Raw genomic sequence first — 26,782 nt, forward strand, 5'->3', positions numbered from 1 at the left:
GTTAAAAAGGTTTCAGATTATTTCCTTCTGAATTTTAAAGGAACAATTAACAAAAGGTTCATATAGCAGATAACCTCAGACACATGAAATTAGTTTCACCCCCACTCCTTTCAACTCAGATTGTATGGCCTCCTAGATCAAGTGGTGTGTGTGTGTGTGTGTGTGTGTACGTGTGTGTGTCAATCCTTAAGTAATTCAAGGAATTAAATAAGCAAGTGTTTCAGGGTTAGAAGCATTCAGCACATATTAGAAGCTTGCTCTCTAACACACTACCGTCAGGTTTCCACACTGCTTTGTTCTCATGAGGACTAGAAACTTACTTTACAGCTGAGATGTTAATGAAGCCTATGCATTGCAAGTAAGCAGCTCTCTTATGCATGGGTGGCATTATGACTGACAGAATGTTTTTGACCCCTGTGACAAGTCTACAATTAAAGACTTCTGCATTTAGTTCAACTGTGGAGCTGCACAGCTGCCATTCAGTACCCCTTCTGGTCCTACCAACCTAGGACTGTGGTAAGAAGAAATGGAAAATCTGCAGTTCTATTTCTATAACCACTCCCAGGGGCATACCTGTTGAACATCCTTTCTTAAACGAATTTGTTGCTTCTGAATTAGAGCTTCATGGCTTGAAGGGAGGGAGGGAGGGAGGGAGAAGGCAGCATCTTCTACACCTATGGTTTATGTTCACAGCAATCTGGTGCATTTAGCATTTTCTTATCAAAAGTGCTGAAACCTTCTTTCCTGTTCAGGTGTGCTCCCAGCTAAGCATCCATCCTTTCCTGCAAGTATTGCATATACCAAGAGGCAAATGCGCTGTTTAAAATGAAGGTTTGCAAGATTTCCACTCATATCTCAGTTACTGTCGTTTGGTGGATTATGCATTACAGCACAATCCCATGTATACTCAGAAGTAAGTACTATTAAATTCAGTGGAATTTACTCCTAGGTAAGTGGGGTGAAGATTGCAGCCTTAATCAGAGTGTTGTGTCTCTCTCCCCGCCCCCCTTGGTAAAACTGTTCCCACTTTTTATCCTGCCCTCCTGCACAGTGATCCAAACACTTACCTGCCCAGCCTGACTCCTCAGCCGGCAGCTGCCTCAGCCAAAGCAAGATAATGGAAATAGAATAAATCAAGCCTCCTTTTGCAGCACCGCACATGATCCCTCCCATGGTCTGCAGAGAAGGCACGTTTCATAGAGATGGAGATGTCATAGCTGCTGGTGGTTCTTGATGCTGCTGCTGCATTTGGCTTGGTACAGAAGCCTCCGCTTTTGCAATGCCTTGGTAGGCACATGAAATAGTGGCTTAAAAAAAAAAAGACCAGCTTTCAAATCCCGCCCATCACGGAAGCCATCATTCCTATTCCAAGACAGATGTTGGCCGGTGACGTAGCAGCAGCAGCAAAACGCAGGATCCGTCCAACCATTATTATCTGACGAGGAGCCTTTAAGAAAGCATAGCGGGAGGTGGTGAGAAAGGCAATCTGTCTTTCCTTGCAGCCCGCCTGAAATTATAGCGCGAGCTCGTTCCTGTTACTCCTTTGTCTGAGAACCTACCGGCGGTGTGTGCAGTAAATTTCAGCGCTAGTTGTATTTATTTCAGGAGCTCCTTCGGATTCTGAAATGTATGACTTAAAAGCTTGAGGGGTCGTTTATCAATCTATCAATTATAAGCTCACAGGCATTGATTTGATAAGCAGTAAAGAGATCAGGGTGCATGCACCGTCAGCCTCCTTGGAAGAAAACGCACGCCGTGCGCATCTCCAGACGCAGAACAGGGTTGGGGCATTTCTTAACGAACAGTTACCTTCCCACGAGGCATCTGTATTAAAGATGCATCTCGACTTAGATCTGTTCATTCGCCCTCTAGTGGCAAAATCAAGAGCTGGAGCAGCCCAAACGGACGCGGTTGTGTGGCTTCAGAGTCCAGGCAGATTCAAATCTTACACTCTCTATTCCTTGTTGTGCCAGCTCTGGTGCCTGCTATTTTTAAGCCAAATGCATTTAAGCAACCAAATACATTTAAAACGGTTTCTCCAGTAAATCACTGGACCAGTATGCGGTGAAGACGAAGGGGATATAGTCTGCCTTCTTCGCTTGTTTGCAAGGGGGTGGAGGTTGCTCTCCTTTCCACTCTCAAGGCAGCTTAAGTTATGCATAAAGCAACACAGAAAAGTTATTTTTAAAAGGCAACAATGCATTCAGACTGCAGTCCTATGTGCTCTTACCTTGGAGTACCTCTAATTGAACTCAGTAGGACTTACTTGTTAAGGGAAGTTTTTAATGACTGATGTTTTAATGTATTTTTAATCTTTTGTTGGAAGCCGCCCAGAGTGGCTGGGGAAACCCAGTCAAAAGGTTGGGGAATAAATAAAGAAATTATTATTATTATTATTATTATTATTATTATTATTATTATTACTACTACTACTACTACTACTACTACTACTACTACTTCTGAGTAAGCAGACCCTGAAAACCCTCACCCACAGAAAGAGAGTAAAACAAGGGGGACGGCTGTACTGATTTATCCCAGCAACACCATTCTGTGATATTATAAGGGATGGAAAGTGCCCTTACAAGCCTATGCAGTTTACAGAGAAGTAAGTCCCGCTATGTCCATGGAGCCCCAAGTAAGCGTACCTCCTCTGAACATCAGTAACCACGGACAAAGTGACAGTAATCCAAACAGCAGAAAGAGGAAGGATAGGCAAGAGCTACTACGAAATTAAAAGACGCCTGCTTCTTGGGAGAAAAGCAATGACAAACTTACACAGCATCTTAAAAAGCAGAGACATCACCTTGCCAACAAAGGTCTGTATAGTTAAAGCCATGGTTTTCCCAGTAGTGATGTATGGAAGTGAGAGCTGGACCATAAAGAAGGCTGATCGCCGAAGAATTGATGCTTTTGAATTATGGTGCTGGAGGAGACTCTTGAGAGTCCCATGGACTGCAAGAAGATCAAACCTATCCATTCTGAAGGAAATCAACCCTGAGTGCTCACTGGAAGGACAGATACTGAAGCTGAGGCTCCAATACTTTGGCCACCTCATGAGAAGAGAAGACTCCCTGGAAAAGACCCTGATGTTGGGAAAGATGGAGGGCACAAGGAGAAGGGGACGACAGAGGACAAGATGGTTGGACAGTGTTCTCGAAGCTACCAGCATGAGTTTGACCAAACTGTGGGAGGCAGTGGAAGACAGAAGTGCCTGGTGTGCTCTGGTCCATGGGGTCACAAAGAGTTGGACACGACTAAACGACTAAACAACAACAACAACAACAAGTCACTCTCCATAGTGACCAGTAAGGAAAAAGGGAAACGGCATGAGGCCACCCATCTTGCTGAACCTAAGCAACTCTGGGTCTGGTCAGTGCCTTCCTTGGAGGTTTTTAAGCAGAGGTTGGATGGCCATCTGTCTTGGATGCTTTAGTTGAGATTCCTGCATTGCAGCAGGTTGGAGTGGATGACCCTTGGGGTCCCTTCCAACTCTATGATTCTGTGTACAGTTACTCCATGATGGAAGGAAGATGAGATATAAATACTGTATAAGGAAATAAATAAATCCCAGTCCATTTGGGACTCAAAACCATTAGTTGAAAAGGGACAAAATGAAAGGAAGAAGACCACAGTCCTAAGCATGGAATGAAGCTCCACTGGAATAAATGGGGTTTACTTTCATGTATTTTTTTAAAAGAAAAAGATCAGAGGAGGGGGGAATCTATTTAGCTGTTTGCTTTATCAATGCTTTTATAGAAATCTCAAGAGACGGGTGAGGGAGGAACCCTCCTAATTTGCTGCTCAGCCTCTTAAGAATAGTATTGATCTTTCCTTCTATAAAGACGTCTGCATTTGTACATGTGTAGTTAAAGTGGCACTGTATATATATGAAAGCAATGCGGTGCAAGATTCAAAGAGCAGCAGTTTGCAGGTGGTATCTATTGATCTTTTGACCATATACCAATAAATCAGCCAGGTGGGAAAATAAGGAATTTATTTAAAAGAAAAATACACTGTCTGGAAATAATGATTTTTCTGCTTTGTTCTAAGCTTCAGCTTCTCTCAGTGTTTTGAGGTTGTTATTCAGGGCTGGCATCATGGCCCTACCATTAATAGGATGGCCTCCTTTTAAGGCAGATGGATGCTGAGGGGGCAGGAAGAAGTGGCAAAGCCCTGGGGGGGGGGCAGAGCTTAGTGTATGCCATGTGGTCTGTTCAACACCCCTAAGCTAGCCAGTACTCTTTGGTATGGCAGAGGATGCTGCTTGGCTGCTAGTGTTGAAGTAAGATTCATCTGCAAGTCCATTAGATTTTTCTACATGGAGTGGGGGGTGGAGGCAGGCACGATTTTGTCTTTCATCTCAGGCAGCAAATCTAAGAAAGTTGCTTTATTAACTTTTACTTTTGTTTCAAAACAAAAGATGATAGATAGATAGATAGATAGATAGATAGATAGAGTGGTACCTCAGGTTAAGAACTTAATTCGTTCTGGAGGTCCGTTCTTAATCTGAAACTGTTCTTAACCTGAGGTTAAGAACTGTGCTAATGGGGCCTCCTGTTGCCACCACGCCACTGCCGCACAATTTTTGTTCTCATCCTGAAGCACAGTTCTTAACCTGAGGTACTATTTCTGAGTTAGCAGAGTCTGTAACCTAAAGTGTCTGTAACCTGAAGCATATGTAACCCGAGGTACCACTGTAAACAGATAGATGATAGATAGATAGATAGATAGATAGATAGATAGATAGATAGATGATAGATAGATAGATAGATAGATAGATAGATAGATAGATAGATAGATAGATGATAGATAGATAGATATAGATAGATAGATAGATAGATAGATAGATAGATGATAGCCTATGAAACTGAAAAAGTGGGTTCTGTCCCTCAGTAACTTTTGCCATAAGAAATGTGTTAGTTTTTCGGTGCCATGAGACTTTATTGTTTTTGGGGGAAAGAATATTCTTCTGGCAGCTTATAAAGTTGCTGCTTTTTTAAAAAAAAAATGGAAAGTATCAACTGGAGAGTAGTGGTTTAGCTTTTGTGTCTCCAGCCATATTGTTGTAAATATGTTCCATGATTATAGAGCTTTCTCACTCTCTAGGATTTTGCCTAGGCTGGAACTCCATGCTGGGCAAGGTGGTCCTGATTATTTCTGTTTGATGACCAACATCAAGCCAAGCCACTAGAATGTGCATAACGCCACATCTGTCATTGGGATGGCTGAGAGAAACAATTTTGCAGGCAGACTGAATGTGGAAAGGAGAGAGAGAGAGAGAGAAATCGGTGCTAGTTTTGAACTTGTTGGAAAAGCTTGCTAAGTTGCTGCTGAGCAGAAACTGCTGCATAGCATACCACCTGATAGACTGTTGCTGTTTTAAAGTTAGTATTACCATGCTTGCTTCCTGTCCGCTCAGCCTCCAAATTTATACACAACCAACTTTCAGTAGTGTTGTCTTGTAATGAAACTTGTAATATAAGAATAGTCCTGGAACCTGCTACATACTGTATCAGAGAAGTGTGTGGCTCTGCAGCATGTAACACAATTATTTCTCAGAAGTTGCAAGAAGAGTGTAAACCAAGTCGGTTCATTCACTGTTACTGTACCACAAAAATGTGACACCGTTCAAATAATGACATTGAAGATGCATTTGATTAAAGTGGTGAATTCTAGTCAATGAATGCTTGTGTCATAACCATTTTTTTAGCATTTAAGGTGCTGCAAAATTATTTTAAAGTCAAAGCAGACTACAATAATCACCTGCGGCTGATTTGAATTCAAGGCTTTTGTCAGACACATCTTCACCATGATATTCCTTAAAACCCACTTGCTGAACAGGGATGCTCTCATGGGATGTGATGAGTGTCAGATGATTGAATGAGGCTTCAAAATGAGATTGTTGAATTTGGTGTGTATACACTCATATCTCTCACTTCTGGTTAGTTGGCTGTGCAAGGCTCTGTATTGCTTCAAAACCCTATTTCACCAGAAGTCTAAGCTTGCTAGGAGATCTTCATGACAAAAAGGTAAGATAAAAATTCCTTTAAAAGTTTTTTTTTAAAAAAATGGTGAGAGATAAAACAAAAATGTCTGTACACGATTGGAACCAAAGCCTCTTCCAAGCCTCTCTCAGCTCTCTTGAAATGGCTATCTGTTTCCCATCTTAAAGAACTTTATCCTTGATAAACATGAAGCATATGGCACACCAAAATCCAGCGCATCATGACTGAGGATATGGTTGCTGGAGACTGTGGTCTGTGTTAACAATGGAAAGCCTGTTCTACCCAGGATTTCCCCCCACATAATTCTATGCTGTGCAAGTACTGTAGGAGGGGGCTTTCCTAGAGTGACAACATATTTAGGAATGCACACTATTATGCATCATCTATGCAGAATTGGAACCCGATAGATGATAGACCTACTTTTCTAGTTGTCCACATAGAATTATGTTTATATGAAACAGGAATTGGTGATGGGGCTGTGTTGCTGCACTGACTACAGAAGGGTATCTCTTCCTCTTGTTCTTCAGTTATTCTAGATACTAGGCACATAACAGTTACCCTGCCTTTCAAATAAAGTTTCAATCATTTAAAAAGAAAAGAAGTAACCTGGGTATTTAGCTAGTTTTGCTTGGTTTACTTTTTGGACAGTTGCAAGAAAAACAATGGGCAAAGCTGTTCCCCCTCTTCCCTTAGACATTTTAACAGCTGTGTATCTTTAGTGTATAGTCAGACTTTGTTCTGGGGTCTATCCTGAAATAGTAAAAGAAAAATCTTGGGATCCACCCTAGAGACTTTTATTCCCCTGTGCTGTGGCTGAAACACCCAGGCTACAGAATTTTTTTGTTTCAAGAGTTACCAATCCTGCTCTTCAATTGCCAAGATTTTTCATTTTACCAGATCATCACATTCAAAGATGCATAGAACGTTTAAAAAATAAACAACCCTGTTAAGTTGTACAAATAGAAAGCATGCTGTAATGAAACATGCCATATGGTAGTATTTTTACCACTGGGTTGTGGTCACTTAAGCTTTGCTTTCTCTCTCTCTCTCCTTCTGTCTGTCTGTCTCTCTCCCTCTCCCCACCCCGCCTATGTTCCAGGAAACCCCCTGCACAAAAATATGAGCTGTTCACTGTCCAGTTGTGCATAGCTTATTCTATATATATAATATCCTTTGAAGGGTTCAGACAACTTCACAGAGAGAGGCCAAGAAGATCTTAGCTCAGTGAGGTTCTGAATAGACTATGCTGTCAATGTCATTCATCCTACATCAAGCAGAAATATTTCACTAGCAGCCTTTTTCACTTTATAAATACCATAGATATTTCTGATTCAGGCAACTCCTAGTTAAGCTGTCTGAAAGGAACCAGTCATGCATCAGAGTGAAGAAGCTGGAACAGTGATGATGGCAGAAACTGAGGCCTCATCAGCATTCTATAACTATGTGAAAGTCTGGGCCTCGTGTCTCACAATGGATGAGGATCTCATTTTGAGTGGGGGTCTGATCTATTAGGCTTGGGAGGTCAAAGATCGTGGAATGTGGTTTGTTATTATGTATTTATTACACTTGTATCCCACCTTTCTTCCAAGGAACTCAAAGTGACTTACATTAGTCTTGCCCCACCTCCGCCCATAATGTCTTCACAACAACTCAGAGGAAGTGACTAAGCTCAAGGTTATTTGAGCTTCAAAGGGGTGGATTGAGTTAAACCTGGGTTTCACTTGCTGCTGCACTTTACCCACTAAGCCACATTGACTTTATAGAGTTTACGGTGCAAAATCTGACTTTGGTTTATGGTTACCCTTCCAAAGTATGCCAGTTCCATGCATTTACTGTGCCATCTTTGTGCATGGTGCTCCACAAAGAACAGATATGGCAGGTCTGTACGCCAAGGGGTTCTGGAAGAAGGGAAACAGGAATAGTGAAAGGAGGGTGGGACTCAGTTTCTACCACCGTCCCTCAGTTGCCATACACACATACGTAGACATGCTGTTTTCTGCTGTTCAGCAAAATCCTGGACAAAGAAGTCTTTTTCTCCACCAGGTTTCCAGTTCAGAGGTCATTCCACTGAGGCAGCCATCACTTCATCCCTTGGAGTGGAAGCCAAGTGGTAGTGTAACTGCTCTGCATAGAGAAGGCCCCAGGTTTGGTCCCTGGTGTCTCCATGGAGAGTTCTTGCCAGTCAGTGTCAACAGCACAGAGTGAGGTGAACCAATTGTTTGACTTGGTATAAAGGCAGCTTCCTATATTCCTTTATCTGTTGTGAGCTCAGTGGACCACGTGACATTGCTTTTCTTAGCCATTTCTGGTCTCTCCTTTTGCCTGTATGTTCTGTCCTTGGATCTCCACCTTCGCTGAGCCCTGGGCTGGGCAGTGGCAACAACCCAGCTGGGTTAGGCAGGCACAGCTGCACAGTATAAATGTCTTTTTCTGGCACTGTGCAGCTTCCGGCTTGCTGTGCTAATGCAACACAATAACTAGCCACATTGTGTGAGGGCCTAAGTACCATTGTATCCTCCTCATGTGGCACTCAGCAGAGGATGTGACTGCGCAGAAGCACTGCATTCTTAGCTAACACAGACAGGGGGGTGTTGCAAACTTTGTTTGAGAATGGCCAAAAAAGAAAAGAAAAGAAAGCTACATTCATTGTGGTTTAATAAAAAGGCTGAAAACCAAGAAGGATGGCTGCTAAAGTAATAAAGTGGTTCAGAGAACAGCTTGGATGGATATCATACTAAATCTCCAGGATTCATTTGAGGAAAAATGGTTGAACAAATCATCGTTTAAAAAAAAAACCCTATTCCACACTGAAAAAGAGATAGATATAAAAGATAATGTTTGCATGTATTATTCTCTGTGCCCGGAAAGAGCACCAAAGGCAGCCCCCCCACCCCATGCTGATTGGTGTGTGGAGAGGGGTGATTTTTGCCAAGATCACAGCTGTGGAGGGAAGGCTTACTCCTCACCTCCCTGCACACTGACTGCAGTGCTGATAATCACTATTGCATCTGCCTACCCTGTGACCACGACCACCACCAATATACCTGGTATTTTCTTTTTTAAAACTCATGGTGGGGTTGCTAATCACATTGTTAACATGGTATGCAGCTGCACTCTCAGAGGGGGAAAATAAAAAGGCAGTGAAAGAAATAGTGCAGAAAGCAGAGCAGTGAATCTTCGCCAGGCCTCAACAAGGACAACCCAGATGGTGTGAAATTGTTTTTAAATGTTTGTATGTGTGTGTGTTGGAATTGTTTTCAATAGTTTTATATATGGGACGTCTTATAATTTCTTGTTTTACAGATGTAACTTTTCTGTTTGCTTTACCATGGTATATTTTATTGTTGTAACCCCAATTTTATTAGGGAGTAACTCCACTGAATACAGTGGGACTTACGGTACTTCTGGGGAAACATATATAGGATTACATTGTTAATTGTGAATAAGAGGCATGCAGACTTCTATTTGGGTGTATAAACACAAACAATAAGCACTAATGGTAACAAATTGTAATTTATTTTTTCCTAATTCCTCGTGTTTGGGGAATCTGTGGTCTTTCAAATGTTTCTGGGCTAGAACTCTCATAATCCCTTACAACTGACTGGAGGGATGATGATATTGTGTGTCCAACAATATCTGGAGGGCCAATGGCTCCACATTTCTGAGCTCCACCGTTGACACTTTTTATAACATTTCATTTTCTTCTTCATTTTTCATATCTCCATAGTGAAGTCATATGCTCTGTGCTTCTAGTCTTTCTAAAATATACCACACATACTAGGGCTGCCATATTTCAAAAAGTAAAGAATTTTTTCGGAAACCCTCAAAATAGTTGAACTTTTCTTTTGACTTGCCTAAGATCCAGGACAAAACACCACATGTCCAGGAAAATCCAGACATATGGCAGCCCTATATTAGGCCTGAGCCATGACGCTAAAATTAGGTTCTAATACAGTGGTACCTCGGGTTAAGAACTTAATTCATTCTGGAAGTCCGTTTTTAACCTGAAGCACCACTTTAGCTAATGGGGCCTCCCGCTGCTGCCGCCACGCGATTTCTGTTCTCATCCTGAAGCAAAGTTCTTAACCCAAGGTGCTATTTCTGGGTTAACGGAGTCTGTAACCTGAAGCATCTGTAACCCGAGGTACCACTGTACTAACTTCTGGTGGTCCCTGGCTTAATTTAAACTCTGAAATAATTAGTTCCTTCGTTTTTGAGAGTTTGGATTTAAGGTCACAATTGTGAACATCCAGGAACAAATGTTTTTTGGCATTTTCAAAGCTTTGTTGCTTAAATCTTTTGCCAATGGGTGTGTTTGCATTCCCCTAAAAATGGACGGATTCAGAAACTTGTGAAGTGATATTCATGAATTTGAATGGGCAAATTAATTCTGAATTTGAGTAACTGGAGTTCATCTTTGTCTGGAACATATATTAATGCCCTCCCACATGGAAGTCTTTCCCTCTATCCAATGGGTTACAGAAAACAGTTGATGTTTCTCAGTGAAAAAACAGTGACATCTGCACATGTTTAAATGTACTTTTTCCTTTGTAAGCACTGTATGCAGCTTAATGTGTGCAAGGGAAGGGGCTTAAAAAATTGCAGCTGCACAAACCCAAGAGTCAACAGCTGCCCCTGATTTAAACATTTTTGCTGGCCCTGTTCCTCTGCCTGCAGCTGCAACCTGACACACACAAATCTAGCAGGTAAACATTTCCCCACCACTTCAAGCCAGGAAATATTTGTCTGTGAACTAAAACAATTGTTTATCAGGCTGCTGTTAAAAGCATAGGTGCAGGAGCAGTCAGAACCATCCTACCTATAATGTTAAACTCTCTACTGCTGATTTTTAAAAGTAGTTCAGAGTTACATGGATGTCCCTAATCTCTAAAAACTTCCTTAGGCAACATCCGAAGGGCCAAAAATTCCCTACAACTGTTTTAGGATGATCAGGATTGGGGGTGTCACTTGCCCATTCTTATTACAGTGCCATACAAATTATTTTTTTGTGTTTATACCTTGCATTGGGAGGAGGCAAATACATTTGCTGGACTACTCTGGAGATGACAGAGTCTAGAGGCATATTGTGGCGTTAGTTTTCATAGCCACTTAGGTGAAGCTGTTGTCCTGCAACTGATAATGTTGGCTCTGAGCCTCTGGCCTACAAAAGCTTATGCCATGCAATTTGTTAGTCTTGAAGATACCAAAATACTGTTACCTGAGGTAATAAGGAAAAGGTTCAACTCCTGGACCAATTTAAACTATTTCATACTGTGTATTTGAAAAATAAAAATCTGTAAGAGTTTAGCCATTCTTTCAAATGAAATTTGCATATGTAAAAAGGTAAAGGACCCCTGCACAGTTAAGTCCAGTCAAAAACTATGGGGTGTGGTGCTCATCTCGCTTTCAGGCCGAGGGAGCTGGTGTTTGTCCACAGATAGCTTTCCGGTCATGTGGCCAGCATGACTAAATCACTTCTGGCACAATGGACACTGTGACGGAAGCCAGAGCACACAGAAACACCATTTACCTTCCTGCCACAGTGGTACCTATTTATCTACTTGCACTGGTATGCTTTCAAACTGCTAAGTTGGCAGGAGTTGGGACAGAGTAACAGGAGCTCACCCTGTTGTGCAGATTCGAACTGCTGACCTTCTGATCGGCAAGCCCAAGAGGCTCAGTGGTTTAGACCACAGTGCAACCCACTTCCTGGATTTGCATATATATATTACAGTGAGTGAAAGTATTAACCTTCCGCCTCCCCAAACCAGACCTTGGCTTTAAAAGTGCATGGCAGAGCTTTCGTGTGATCGCGCTTCACTGTTTGTCATATTTGGAGAAGGCTGCTCAATACATGCATTTAATATGGTTGCTAAGGGTTTTGTTGTTGTTTTACTGGTTGTGTGCCTTAAAAGTCAATGGACACAAGATATTTAGCTGGTAAAACTTTCCCCATCACTTTGGCTGAAGACAGATGATAGTAATTTCAGAGCTGAAATTGAGTGGGGAAAAGCACTGTTGGTTTTCTTAACCATGGCGTGTCCATTCCTAACACTGCTGTCTGTGGTAAACAGATTTGGCTGGGGTTTGTACTGCTCGGGGAACCTGCAAAACCCATTTGACCAGGAGCAATATAAGGCAAAAGCAGTGAATGTTTGCACCACACCTAACACAGAGGCGGCTGAACTATTGGAGGAAATGGGGCACTTCCCCACCAACCTCAGTTCACCCTCAGCCAACCCCCATCAGCTTACCTTCCTACAAACCAGTCCTGTGGGTGGGACAGGCTGTCAACTCCCTCCTTCTTAGTCTATGTTACCTTTGTACAATTCAGCGAGGGGTGGGGCAGCAAAACTAGTAGTTGGCTCTGCCTGCCACTGACTCTAGCGCCACCTACTGCTGGCCTCCCTACCGTCGGCCCCACGAGTTCCAATGGGCACCAGCCACCACTGCCTACATGCCTCAGTCATATTGCTTTCATGCTAAATATTCCAGTCTCCATCCCTGGCATGCCCAGATGCAGCTAGGAAAGATTGCTGCATGAAACTCTTAAAAACTAACATGAGCAGGGAAATATTCGATGGAAATGAAATCTGAGTCCTTAAGAGTCAAATGTGATCTCAAAATACTGTGAAAACAAGGAAAGGTAGTGACTTTTTCACAGTTCAGAGTCTCTTTCCTCCATCTCCCTTCCCTGTGTGTGATTTCCTCCTATCTTTCTTGGTTTGAGCCAAAGCATAGTCCTACCAGCACACTTATGGTTTGCACGTGCCCCAAAGTGGAAACCAGGGTGGACTGTGGCTTCCAGTCTTGGTCTGCATAGTAGAAACCATGCTTTGCTAGCTCAAGTGAAATGGCAAGCTACAGTTTGCCTCAAATGAGGAAACGTGGGAAGGAATGGAAACAAGCAAAGGGAGGAGGGGGGTCGTGTGAGCCCAACGGTCCAGCCAGGCTCGTTCACATAGCACTTAAGCATAGTTTGGCACTATGGCTGAAACATCAGCCTGGATTTAATAAAACTGCAGTCAACCAATATATGGTTCCAGCTAGCCAATACTGCAATTTGTTTAAAAAAGAAAAGAAAAAAGATTGGGGCAGGACAGATGGGAAAAAGCAGATGGAGTGAACAATCCGACAGCTGTTTTATACTTTGGAGCCATAGTTATGTGGGAAATAGCACATTTGCCCACAAGAATTCTTGAAGGTCATCTTTCACCCAGTAGTCTGTTTCAGAGCTAGGGCATGCTTTTGGCTATTAATAAGACTTTCCCTTAAAAGGACTATTGACATAGCATGCACAATGGAAGCTGAGGGTCTGGTTGCAGCATTCATGACGGATAAGCCTGGTCCTCAACTACCTTAACTGTATTCAGCACAGTTGGAACAATGTACTGGAAATGCTAGGTCCAAAGTATAGAGTAAAATCATAAACCATAAAGATATTGAAAGGACAAACTGTACACAATTTTGATGAGATACTGCCAATGATTGTCAGTGAAAATTACCAGTGAAGTATATGAACTTCTTTGTTCCTTTTAGGTTTTTCTGCTTCAGTTCTGACTGCTAGCTTGAAATATATTATCATAAGGTTGTGTACTGTCCGCACTGCTAGCATTCTAAAAACGATTTTTAAAAATTTATAATAAAATCACCCCATACATGTATAGAATGTATAAACTTTTGAAGCAGCCAATCTTTTCTGTTATAACAAATATCCCTGAAGAGACTTTAAAGTGGTTACTGTGTTTTCACTTATTATTACATGGACACAATAGGATCATGACATTCTTAATTCATAGTTCATCACAATATATAGAGCTAACAACATACAGTTCATGTGATTTTATTTTAATGTAACAAAAATGGAACAAATGTACTATCAACCCCACCCCCAAAACAAAGAAAAATATCAAAATAAAAATGTTTTCTAACATGAACATTTAGCAACATTACCTTCTGTTACATCTATTTTTCAAAAGATACATTTAAAATGTATGCCTGAGATATTACTGTTAAATATACTCTGGTATAGAATCATAGCCCACTTGTAGACAACACACAGCTAGATTCACCATTACTTGTTCTTAGAAACATTCAACAGTCCCATTTATGTGGGCTTTAAATATGAAATCCTCTTATCGAGGAGGAAGTTAAAATCATAAGAGGGGCTGTAGAATTTCAGATTACTATGTAACCATTTTCAGCGCATATATATAATCTGAAACAAGTGCTTAAAAAAGATAGCAATTTTAAAATCCTGAAAATAAACAGAATTTCACTTGCTCCATAAATATGTAGATTAGAATGAAAATCCCACTATGTCATCTAGGAACATAAATAACAAAAGTTCTGAGTTAGGAAAGTCTGCCCCCATAAGTGAGTGATCCTATTACCATGTAGGATTAGACGGGCAAGTCTCTAGAAAAGCCTGGTGAATGTATCTGCTGCTTCTGGCATTGCATCGACATAAAACTGATGGCATTATGTCCTGACTCCATGAATGAGTCACACCTTTCCTTTGCATGCATGTAAAACTGAATGCATGGTGCAGGTAGATCACTGCTGTGTCTGTGCAGTATCAGTAAAGTGCATCAGTCAAGTTCTGGAAGTTTGACAGAAAGGTGGTGCACAAACATATAATACAAACAGCTCAGTCTTATGACCTACCCTGACAAGGTAAAGTATTTGAAATCAGGTGTATTAAGGTACAACTCCTGCGATGGTACAGTGCCCTGAAAAACCTCCAATGTATCATAACAATTTTAAAACCTGGATCAATTATGTCTTCTTGACCACACTCACTAAAATAGTGTTATATGACCAACATGTTTTATTTCATGTTTTAAAAAATTATGCTGGATACTATCATTTGGGTTTTTTAAATTACAAATCTCTTAACACCTTTCCTTCTTCCTCATCATCACTATCAGTCACATTGACTTGCTGTACACTAGAGGGTGTGGATGGGGTTGCAGTAAAAACATTCTCAAGGGCCCCAATGTCCAGCTGTGGCATAGGGTTTAAGTATTCCTCTTCAGTCTGACTGTGGCTGCTGTAATAGGATGTCCCTTCCAAGCTCTCGCAGCTACGGGAGTCTTCGCTATGCGTATGCTCATCAGGATACTCTCTAAAAGGATAGTCTCTGTTCAGAGCAGAAAACATTGCCTCGTGTTTTTGATACTGGTCTTCATAAAAGCCAAGACATTCAGGCATGGAGCTGGGGAAGTTTCCGTAGCCAAACGGTGGGCGACTGTATGGACATGTGCTGCAGCAAGACAAAGATGAGTTACATCACGGCTTTTACCATAAAACTGAATGATATATTATAGCTTGTTTGTATTCAAATCTGGAAACCAGTTACCATAATAAAGGGATTACCTCAGACATGGGACACAATTGTAAATAGAATACAATAATATGGCCGTGTTTCAAAAAGCCAAGATGTGTGCCCATGGTACATTATACAGAATAACTAATTTAGAAGAGACAGTGAGAACAGGGTGGGTAACTTGTACCCCTCCAGCTACTGTTGGACTCCAACTCCCATCAGTCTGAACCAACATGGCCAGTGGTTACACATGATGGGAGTTGGAGCCCAACAGCACCTGGAAGACCAAAGGGGAACATTTTCTGGTCCAGAAGGTCATCTGGTCCAGTTCAACAACCAGGGGCAGGACCATGTAGCCACATACATCCCATAACTCTTAATGCAGACCTGTTTTTTTGTAACGAATGATTTCAACTTTTGACCTATACCACACCTCAGAACACCTCTACGACACTTCATAACACAAAATAGCAAACAAACCATCAGTATAAAAGTGAAGTAAAACTGAAGACTACATCAAAATAAACATCTTTGCAAAATACTCAATTTAACTAGAAGCTTTTTGAAACAAACAAACAAACAAACAAACAAACAAACAGATATACTAGCAAGCAGCAGGATTGATAAACCACCTCAGTAAGAACATTACACAGTATCCATGCCACCACTAAAAAAAGCCCCCTTCTTCATAACCATCAGCCTAGATTTTAGACTGTGGCTCATTGAGCAAGGTCTTTTAAACTGATGTAAGCATGGGTGAATACCAACTGTTGCAGAACATGATGGCCTTTTGTGATAAGGAAAGTGACGTGAAAAGGGACTGGAGCTGCTGCAATAACACTTGTTTGATGCAACATTGTCTAATTTCCCCACAAACATTATCAGGCTGAATGCTCATTAAACAGGTCATCTGGAGATGACCAAAGAGTCAAGAGAACCCGAGTGAGAGGTTCTCCTTTCAAAGGAGGAAAGTGAGTTGAGGAGAAAAGTTTAAATAACAATGTCAAGGTCACAGATCAAATTTAAAAAGCAAGAATGAGAAAGAAACCCTTATAAAAAAAGCCCTTTGGTCACTGCAAAGTATGATGAGAAATGTTTCAGTGGAATGAAATGAAGAGGATAAATGTGTGAGGAAAGAGGAAAAAAGGGTGGACAGAAAGGAAGAGTATACAGTCGTACCTTGGAAACCCAACAGCTTAGTTCTCGAACATTTTGGCTCTTGAACGTTTCAAACCCGGAAGTGACTGTTCCGGTTTGCAAACTATTTTTGGAAGCCGAATGTCCAACAGGGCTTCCATGGCTTCCGACTAGCTGCAGGAGCTTCCTGCAGCCAATCAGAAGCCGCGCTGTGGTTTCCAAACATTTTGGAAGTTGAACGGACTTCTGGAATGGATTTCGTTTGACTTCAAGGTATGACTGTACATGGAAATTCACAGAGGTTCTTTTCCTTGCAAATCTGCAAATCCTTCCATGGTTGTCTGACTACATATGCACCTTTACTGCAGAACACAAATAAATAGCTGCATTACCTTGATGGGAAATAATGGGGCCCAGGTAAAAAGTAAGGATGATGAAATGAAAATCGAGGAGGAGCTCCGAACAGGGTGGCTGGATGACCGATGGGAGGAGGTTGATAAACGTGTGGATGGGGGATGGGAGGAGCTTGAGGAATGGGTCCATTTCTAGAACAAGAAGAAACACCTGAGTACTCCTTAGGGGGTTGACTATTTGAGACACTGTATCTGGAATGTGTGGTGCTTGTATTATTTGGGTTCCTGCTTGCGCTTTCGATAGAAATCTGGGTTGGTCTCTTTATAGAGCAATTTGTTCCTGAAGAAACACGGTGAGCTTCTGTAGGTGAAGGTGCAGCAAAACGCTGAGGTTGAAGCACTGGACGAATTGGCAGATTTGCCGTTGGTGCTGTGCTTCCTACATTTGGCTGGAACAGCGTAATAGGGCCTGGATGCTGAGCAGAAGGACCTGGCAGCTGGATAGTAGAAGGGGCTTCACCTTTGGAGAAGAGAAAGTATTAGCCGTAAGTGAGAAGGTCCCATTAACACTATGTTATAAATATTATACTATGTGATTATAGAAAGAATGATCCATGTAATAGCACTGGATCATCCCTCATCATTTTTAAGCTTTTCTTTAATATAGCATAAACTATGGTTGCCATATGTCTGAATCTTCACTTTTTTAAATATGGCAACCCTAGCATAACCTACTGGAGTTTCATACCCAAAGACATCTATGGATGCAATTTCATGAATCAGCAACATTAAAAAAGACATTCAATATTTAGATTGTTAATCTTTTTTTAAAATGTCTTTTCTTTATAAATCTCCTACAAATTTCCCTCACAATGATGCCCAGTATGCAGTGTGCTATCATTGAACATGGAAGGCAAAGAGTTTCCAGGCACTTTTTGACAAGTCTCTCAATTCTCTATCAGCATAAAACTGAATCTTTTATATAAAATCAAGTCCCCAACATTTCCCCCCCTAAAAAGACCTCCAAACAGGTCTGTACAGACAGGGACTAGCTTGGTTTTTAATAGTTCCAGTGGAGTTCTAAAAACAACAACCAAGGAAACAGTTACAATTTGTGATACAGCTGAAAGGGAGAAAAATCTGATTCTCATTCCAGACACTGGCATAACTGAGCATAGGGAATGGGATATAATGCTGCTTCTTTTCCTCCTGAAGTCAACTTCAGAGTGTTGGGGAGGGGCAATATATTTCTAAGGCAGCCTCTGAAAACTGGGACGTGGGCTCAGGAAGGAAGGAGGAAACACAAAACCTGAAAGACCTTCAGTGTGGTAGCGGTGATGAAGGTTCCTTATTCCTTCCTCAAGACTTTCAAGCCATGTTCATTTTGGGGGAACATGGGGCAGGACTAGATTTAGAAAAGTGAGCCTGCCCCGGTGTCTTACTCTTCATTAAGTCAATGATATATGGGAGGGTGGAGAGTGGTGAGGCAGAAGAGAACAGAAACGCTTTTGCTTCTCTCATCAGACTTAACAGATGTTTTGCTAGTAAGAATAATGACCCAACTTTGCTTTGAGAATGATTAAAACAAATAAACAAGCATATAAACAAAACATTCTGTACTTCACTAATCTAATTTGGAAATGAATTAATAAGGCTACTGCAAAACTATGGCCACATCTCATCATCAAATATTCCTACATAATCCTACATAATCATACTCTCAACAAGAATACAAACATTGGGTTTTTGTAGTTCCTATCATATAATGAACTCACATAAACTATTGGAATGAACTCACAGACTGGGTGTCCAATGCTGTTCTGTACGCTGGGTATGACCACAGAGTAGGTGGGAGATCGGAAAGGGTAAATGGTAGTTGGATTTGTAGTAATAATATTCTGAGATGTCCCAGTAAAGACAGTGGAGGCTGTCATTGGGCTGGTAGCAATGATATTCTGAGTAGTGCCAGAGAATACTGTGGAGACTGTCAAGGGGAATCGCTTCCTTTTGCCAGGTCGTGGCTGGTAAACCCAACCTGTGGGAATATAAGAGAGTAGGCTCACTGAAATATAATGGGTTATTTTATTTCAAAACTGATTAATGTAATTACAAAGGAAGGACACCAAAAAGAGTACAGTGAAAACACCTGCCTGATGTTAATAAGCAGGGAGTTCCGATGTCTGGATCAAAAGATCAATTTCTTATAACTGCAGAACAAGTATTATGTTGCACCTGTAACAGTGCCAGTTCCGCTGGTGGAAGCTGTCAATTGAGCATATCTAGGGTAAAGTGATCTTGCAAGTAAACTGGTCCCATCCTGTTAAGGGCTTTATATACTAATAGCAATACCTTGAACTTGGCCCAGTAGCATTTGCTATAATAAATCTGCTATTGTACTCAGTTTTAAATACTTAAATAATGTCAATGGCAGATGCTGTAAAAGTGCACATGTGCAACATCCATGCATACAAGAGCTTACAGAGTACAGCTCCTTTAAGCAGCTCCCTCTTCTGAACTCGTTATTAAACTTTCAGAGCCTGAAAAGAAACCACTGGACTATGGGAATAGAAGGGGTGGGGTAGTGACAAAAGCTTTAAGGAAGACTGCCTCGTGGTTCCTGCATGGTGGGGGGGGGGTTGTATTTCCTTCCAAGTATCGTCCTTGATACCTTTCCCCACTCATAAACCTATTTCTGGATAACACAAAGCACTGCATCAAGACCATCAGATGTTGAGAAACATGTAAAGAAACCAAAACCTATTTTATACCAGGGAATTCTTCTCTGTGCTTTTCTTTAATCTTCTGAGCTTCATCATAATAAGGTTTCTTTTGCTCTTCTGTGAGTTTGTTCCACTCCAATCCAAGCTGAACGCTTATCTCCGCATTATTGGCAGCAGGGTTAGCTTTGGCTAAGGCTGGCCGGTGAATTCTTGCCCACACCATAAATGCATTCATGGGACGCTTGACATGGCCATCTCTGTCTTTGCTAAATGGAGTGTCTGGTATCCCTACAGGAAAGAAAGATGGATGGGTAGGCAGTATAAGTACCATACAAAGTTTGTAGTTAAAAATAACGAGTTTGCTAATGATTCTGGGCTCATTACTTTAGTGCAGACTATAGAAATAAAGGCCAAGCTCTAAACAACCATGAAACCATTGTCATAAGCCCACAGGAGCTTTTGGCTTATTTTCCTTAAATTTTTATAAGACACCTTTCTGGATCAAGTCCTCTCAAGGGGGCCAACAGCAATATACCAAAAGAAATACAGTAATAGAGAATGACAGTACATATGCTATATTTTAAATGTGATGCAGTACTGTAATGTAATGGGACTTTTTTTTAAAAAGCCTCCATAAAAATAGAATTCAGCTGCTATAAACACATTTCCAGAATCACAGCAGGAAAGGAGTAACAGCAAGTCTCTCAAACCACATGGCAAACTGTGCTTGAAATTGAAGGAAGCGTCACAAGTGATTTGTGATATGGCAACTTTTTTCAGACAAAGCCACATTCCCTTCCAAGGGCTATGTGTCAGGGGTAGGTAGTGCCAAAGACAAAGGAGGGTGGAACAATGAATATAAATTTTATCTTTGTCCACTAGGCTTGTTTTACACACTCTCACTCACCCCTTCCATCAACTAGACAAACTAGAGGTATTATCAGAGTTCAAGGACATATTCCAGCCAGTTCAAGAAGAGTGTAAAGTAGAGCTGGAGAGGAGTAGGTTTTGGGGTAGAGTCCTTAGAACCAGACAGGGCTATGATTATATTTGCTTACTTGAAAAACAAATATTTATTGATTTATCAACAAAATCCCCTTCATTTTTGAGTGTAGGAAAGTATTGCATACTGCCAAGAACACTAGAGATGGTGTCTTTGTGCTCCACATATATATATAGTACTGCCAAAACAGCCACTGCATCTGTTGTGATTTTGCAGAGAGGGAGCAGTAGACTGTATGTCTGAGTCCCTCCTAATTCCTGGATCCAACAAGGATCCAGTTGCTGCTGGAATAGCCAGACATGTTTCTTGATAATGGCCCCGCAAGTATGGGTCATTAAGGTAACAAAGGAAGTGGCTCTGTGCCAGAGCAGAAATGAGTGGGCCTCCCTCCCTCAACTGTCTGGCAGTTAGAAAGACAAAAACAAGGGAGGTGTGTAAGTGGTAGATGCTGGAAGCAGCCTGGACAGCGGAGAGACACACAGCCATGTCTGACTTGTGCTGGAATCTAAGGCTGTGTCTATGGGAGAAGCAAGATGCTGTGAGCACCTGCAACACAGGCTCAGGTTGTATATATGTGTAAATAAACCATATATCCTAAAGACCATGGTCTCCACTGTCCCTCATTCTGAGGAAACCAAACGCTGGGTAAGTGCCTGGAACCCCTGGAACTCGCACTACTCAGAGATTGGGGTGGTGTTCAGTGGTATATAAAGCATGCTCAGGGAAGGGGTGGGGACACAGGGGAACAGGAAAAACCCAGGCAATACCCAGCAATCAGAGACTGCCCATCTGACACACAGGGAGTCAATGAATGGGACACCCATCTAGCAGACACCCCCATCACCACACACACAAGATGAGACTACAGTGCCCCCAGTTCATCAACCCTAGTGGCACAGTCAGTAATTACCTTGCTACTGTCAGTCCACAAGCATTCTTCTAGGAAGTAGTTCAAATCCTGTTATGCTCCCACCACTCATTTATTAGCACATGGCACATTGAGTAGGGGGTGGGGTTATTGGGCTGTTGTTCTTGATTATTATTATTTTTTAAATTTATGCCACATTTATGCCACATAAATAAATAATAAATAATAAATAAAATAAATAGGAAGGAGACGACACACAACATGGCACCCACACAATTTCATCTGCAAAGAGCACATGCACATATACACACACACCCTTACTGGGACAGGGATTCAAGACCCACTGGGGGGATGGGACACTCTAGTTGACAAACAACCAGGGGGAGGGGCCAGGACACACACTGACAGCAGCAGCAGCAGCAGCAGCAGTGTCTCACTCTGTAGGGCAGACTTTGCCAATATGGTGTGTTCCATATATTTTGGACTACCAGTTCTCATCATCCCTTCCATTAGCCAGGTGCATGGGTGTAGCCAAGGGAGGGGCAGCTGCCCTCCATCAAGTAAAACAATATAAATACTTAACTAACCGACCAATCACGTTGGTTCTGCACCCCCAACAAAGGTCTCTCCCCACCCCCCAAAAAAATCCTGCCTATGCCCATGGCCAGGTGGCATGGCTATTGGAGTTGTAGTCCAAAATGTCTGAAAGGCATTAAGTTGGGAAAGGGTGCTGTAAAGTATGGAGCTGGGAAGCAGGAGAAAAAGGTTTGAGCATCAGCAGGCAGAAGGGGGCAAAATGTCCTGGCTCAACCCCATACTGAGCAGTTCCCTAACAGTTCTGCTGCTACTGCAGCAGACATCAATCGGACACATTGTGTGGAATTTGTTTTCTCCATGCTCCGGTCTCAATACAGGCATTGACACCAGCAGCACAGAGCTGGAAGGAAAAGCCCTAACTAGGTGAAACAGCTTATGATTACATGCTTTTAGTGTTTGATTTGAATCCAGGGTACATCCCTACACTAGGAAAGGGGGGTGTCCACGCAGGCATACATCAACCATTCAGGAGCACCACCACTTCAACCAATAGCTGTTCCTGAGTCATTTTATCTCAACCTGTGGGTCCCTAGATGTTGTTGGACTACAACTCCCATCATCCCTAGCTAGCAAGGCCAGAGCTCAGGGATGATGGGAGTTGCAGTCCAACATCTGCGGACCCACAGGTTGAGAACCACTGGCTTAAACAGATATGTACTAAAAGCAGAATATTGTTTTTGGGCACTAAGGTACTAAACTTTACTCATACATCTGAATCTAAGCTTCCTGAATTATTTCAAAGTATAAGTATTAAGGATTGGAATGCATATCAACAACTTCTATTAATCTATGAAAAGAATTACATATCCACTACAGATGTTTCTGTGGTCAGAACTCAAGGGATACAGCTTAGAAATGGTGAGACCTAAATTTAAAGTTGTCTGGTGCTGCAATCCTATGCACCCTTATACTTGGGGGAGTAAATCTCACCAAAACTAATGCAGATATGCACAAGATCAAAAGCCTTACATTGCTCAACCTTTATGTCTGACTTTGGAAAATCACTCAAGTGATAATTCTGAACCCTAGTATTTCAAAAGTGTCCCCATTAATTTCACTAAGGTTGGTAATTTCACCGGACTGGAATATTGTAATGCATTCTATGTGGGGCAGCCCTTGAGGCTGATGAGAAAACTTTATTCTTGAAGGGTAGTATTGAATTTTTTTTAATATAAATTTACTTTGAGCATGTTTGCCTCCTACTTACTTGAACTAAGCAGAAACAAACCATGACATCTGGCTTAGAGTAACACCCAAGCCAGCAATCAAGATTTGTTTTCCTACAGCAATTCATAACTGGTAATCTTGGCTACAAATCATAGTTTGTTGGGAGCAATGCCTCCAAGTTCTATGTTTCTCACTTCATTGAGTTGGCACAAGGTTTGTTACTTCCCTCCCCCTTGAAAAGAACATAGAGCTGAAGGAAGAAGTTGAAAGGATGGCACTCTTTTCTACTTCTTCTTTCTTCTCTGCCTGTATTTCAGGGCTCAGAAAAATGAAAGAGGTAAGGAAGGCATTGCTCTTTCAGCTCGATGTGCTATTCAAGACTCAGGTCAGCTCTTGAGCTGCTAACAGAATGTGAAGGGAAGAAAGTAAATAGCATAGGAGGGAAAGAGGAGTTATCTGGGAGACTGAAGAAAATGGATCGACCAGGGGAAACAGGTGGCATGGGAATAAGGAGAGAGGTGCACACATGTGCCTGTGCACATTGGAGCCAGTAAATCAGATCCCCTTGGAATTGCAGAATTTTTCACAGGTGTTTCCCAGAACCAGTATCACATCATGTGTCAGTTGACTGAACCATGGATCTGGTACTTTCCAGAGCTGCCATGACACAAAGACGCTGATCTTAGGCACAGATATTCCTGGATCCTTGTAATACAAGGGATCTCTTCAAAACCATAATCAAATCATAGTCACCTGTGTCTGCAGACATATTCTGTAGTTTATTGGGGTGTTTTTTATTCTGTGTAAAGATCAAGAGTAGCCATGCTTTGATCAATGTTTTTGATACCTGAAAGCACCGGATCTACCTTTTCTTTTTTAAACTGTGTTGTGTACCACTATAAGGTGGGGTTGGGGGTTTTTTGGTGGGGCTTTTTGGTGGAACCCCCACATAAAATCATGCAAATTCAAGAGGATTCATTTTAATTCAACTGGATTTGACTTTTACCAAACCTTTTGAAAAACCAAACAATCTCTGTGTGTGCTTTCTTTCTGACTACTGGGAGGAGGGGGGGGGAAGCAACTAGAGGTGTTGGTGCCCACAATACTCCTTCAAAATACCTAATGTGCCCAAAGGCTCAAGAATGCTTTATGGGTAACACACTCATCCAAGCCTACTTCAGTAATGTAGTGAAAATAAAGGTGGATGTTTGTACAGTGCCCTGGGCTCCTTGGAAGAGGGTCAGAACAAGGCCTAACAGATTTATTGTGGCATAAACTGGCGATGAAGTGGATACTGGTCTATGAATGCTGATGCCACAAAAAATGTTAGTCTTTAATCTGCCACACATGAAAGAAGCACTTTGTTGTTTCTTCTGAGGGTCACAGTTAATCTCTGTGCCCTGGTTACAATGTATTAAAGAGGGCAGTGGCATACTTCCGCAATAGAAAGCTCCTGCAAATGTTAAAAAGTTGTAGATGGGACTTTGCATAATTGACCATCTTCATAATCTTTGGTGGTTGCAACAGCCAGTAAAGTATACAGCGAGCTGTTGTTAATTGCATGAACGTGAGTGAAACCCTATCTTCCTTCTGGCCCTTCATTTTTTTTAAAAAAAAGTTTGGAATAATAGTGGTGCAGATTAAGGTGTATGAACAGTTCTATCCCGGTGTTTACTTGTACATGAATAGCAACTAAAGGGCAACTTGGCAAATTCTATTATACCTATCTACTACCTGCATCTGAGGGTAGCACTGTGAGAGGCACATCTTTTGTTTCTATTTTCACTGAAGGCTCCAGCAAGGACTGCATTTTAAGGGGTACTTGTGCCACTGGCACTTTAGTCACTCTTATGAGCTCAGATGGAGGTGGCCCTTGAAACTGGATTCTAGCCCCAGGAGGGACAGCATGGAGCGTGACAGGAATCTTCAGTTCTTGAGGATGCTGAGTCCCGAGAGGCTGAGACAAGTCAGCATCTTTGTGGACATGAGCTGGGCCGTTGGAGGAGGGGCGAGGCTTGGATGCCACCTCTTCCCTCCCCTTGCAAGCTTCCTCGCGAGGCTCCACCAGTTCCGTTTTGATGGCCCCTTCTTTTCCGGACCCCAAGGCTTTGGCATCACAATTCTCTTCCACCTTCACCTCTTTCTTGATCTCCTCCGGCTCTTCTCCTTTCCCCACTTTGACTTCCCCCCCTCCTTTCGCGCCGCTGCTTCCCTCCTCCTTCCCTCCTCGACGACTGGCAGCCGCCCTGTGCTCCCCTCTCTTTTTCTTGCTGCTGCCGCCCGTCGGGAGCAGTTGGTTCTCTTGCTCCCGCTCCTCCGCTTTCACTTGCAGCACCTTCTGCGGGCCATTTCCCTCCGCCACCGCCTCTTCCAGCTTCTCGCAAACCCCAGGTTCCAACCCGAGGCCAGGCTGGCAGGGCTGGTGCTGCTGCTGCTGCTGCTGCTGCTCTTTATAGGCAAGCCCTTCCCCAGGCAGCGGAGGTTTCTGCTCCCTGCGCAGGGCATTTTGCTTGGGGTGCATCAGGGGGTGCTGCGGCCCCTGTTTGGGGGAGAAGAGCAGGAGGTGCGGGTCCCTGGCCCCCTGCCCCGGGAGAGGGTGCAGGAGAAGGTGGTCCATCCGGGGAGCGCCCTGCCAAGCCGCGGGGTGCAGGAGGCGGTGCTGCTCTCGGGGGGTTTCCCCCTGCGCCCCTTCTTCCATGCCGCAGCCCGCCCCCCGGGGAGAGGGATTGTTGCGGGGATTGTGAGCTCAGCCTCCGCCCTCTGTGACCGCCCGTTTGTTTCCTGCGGTTGGTTCGCAAACGTTCTCGGCTCCCCCTCCCGCCAGGGGCGCGCGCGCCGCGCTCGGACCCCGCCCTCCGGAGCCTCGCGCCGCCTCCGGGCACCGGCGGGAAGTGGCAAGAGCCGCGGGGCTGGCTCCACGTGCCTGCCGCACTTTCTCCTCCCTGGTGTCGCCAGGGCGACCCTGGGGGCCGCGTAACAATGAGGTCGCCATGGAGACCCCGGGACGAACCCGCGCGCCTTGCCCGCTTTTTTGAAAGGGCTTCGTTTGGCGGCGGCGCGCCCTTCGCCGGCTCCCTCGCCCCCAACGTTCCCTTTCGCCCACAGCTACCGTTCCCTCAGCCCGCGCGCTGTCAGCGCGTCGCCTCCTTCCTTGACAAGCACCAGCTCATTTCCCCTCGTCTACGGGATTCCTTCTTTTCAAGCCCAGCGTCGGGGTTGGGAGGGTGGAGACGACCACGGCGAGGATAAAACTTAAAAGGAGTGCGACGCGTGTTGCACCTGACCGTGGGAAGGGAGGATGCGCGTTCAACGGGCAGAGGGAACTGGATTAATGGAGACCCGAAACAACACTGTCGGAATCCCCATTAGGCACGTTCGCCCGCCTTTCCTCAACCCGGCGCCGCGGGACTACAATTCCTATCAGCCCCGGCAGGCTTGGCCAGTGGCCGGGGATGATGGGAATTGTAGTCCCCCGGCGCCGGGTTGAGAAAAGGCAGGCGCGCGCGCACATAACACACACGGCGCGAGGGCCTCCTTTCCTCCCCCGCCCCCATTAAACGCCCCACAGCAGCCTACGCACATCCAGGATGGGCGGCATCGAGAC

General features: G+C 43.2%; 2 protein-coding genes across 3 annotated transcripts in view; both read right to left on the bottom strand.

Annotated features, from left to right (window-relative positions):
- ADAM19 (ADAM metallopeptidase domain 19) overlaps nucleotides 1-1,930 on the bottom strand; it is a 55,003-nt gene extending 53,073 nt beyond the window's left edge. For both annotated transcript variants that reach the window (XM_081851511.1, XM_081851510.1), the window contains exon 1: nucleotides 1,068-1,930. In XM_081851511.1, the coding sequence (XP_081707637.1) occupies nucleotides 1,068-1,173 (106 nt within the window). In that variant the 5' untranslated portion in view covers nucleotides 1,174-1,930. The remainder of the gene's footprint in view (nucleotides 1-1,067) is intronic.
- A 12,882-nt stretch (nucleotides 1,931-14,812) lies between these two features.
- Nucleotides 14,813-26,748, bottom strand: SOX30 (SRY-box transcription factor 30). The gene is made up of 5 exons (XM_081851518.1): nucleotides 24,913-26,748; nucleotides 19,592-19,831; nucleotides 18,622-18,858; nucleotides 16,863-17,343; nucleotides 14,813-15,270 (listed from the first exon to the last, which is right to left on the bottom strand). Exons 1-5 carry the CDS (start codon nucleotides 25,874-25,876, stop codon nucleotides 14,889-14,891), a joined length of 2,304 nt encoding a protein of 767 aa, XP_081707644.1. The 5' UTR covers nucleotides 25,877-26,748; the 3' UTR covers nucleotides 14,813-14,888.
- Between the last annotated feature and the right edge of the window lie 34 nt (nucleotides 26,749-26,782).

Source organism: Podarcis erhardii, assembly GCF_964252035.2.
Source record: "Podarcis erhardii genome assembly, chromosome: 2".
Taxonomy (NCBI): domain Eukaryota; kingdom Metazoa; phylum Chordata; class Lepidosauria; order Squamata; family Lacertidae; genus Podarcis; species Podarcis erhardii.

What these genes read in the sequence shown, in the direction of transcription:
- SOX30 (XM_081851518.1), bottom strand. Translation starts at nt 25,876, where the DNA reads ATGGAAGAAGGGGCGCAGGGGGAAACCCCCCGAGAGCAGCACCGCCTC. An exon ending in GCACAGAGAAGAATTCCCTG is followed by an intron (nt 18,859 to 19,591) that starts GTATAAAATAGG and finishes ATATTCCCACAG; the next exon opens with GTTGGGTTTACCAGCCACGA. An exon ending in CAGCATTGGACACCCAGTCT is followed by an intron (nt 17,344 to 18,621) that starts GTGAGTTCATTC and finishes TCTTCTCCAAAG; the next exon opens with GTGAAGCCCCTTCTACTATC.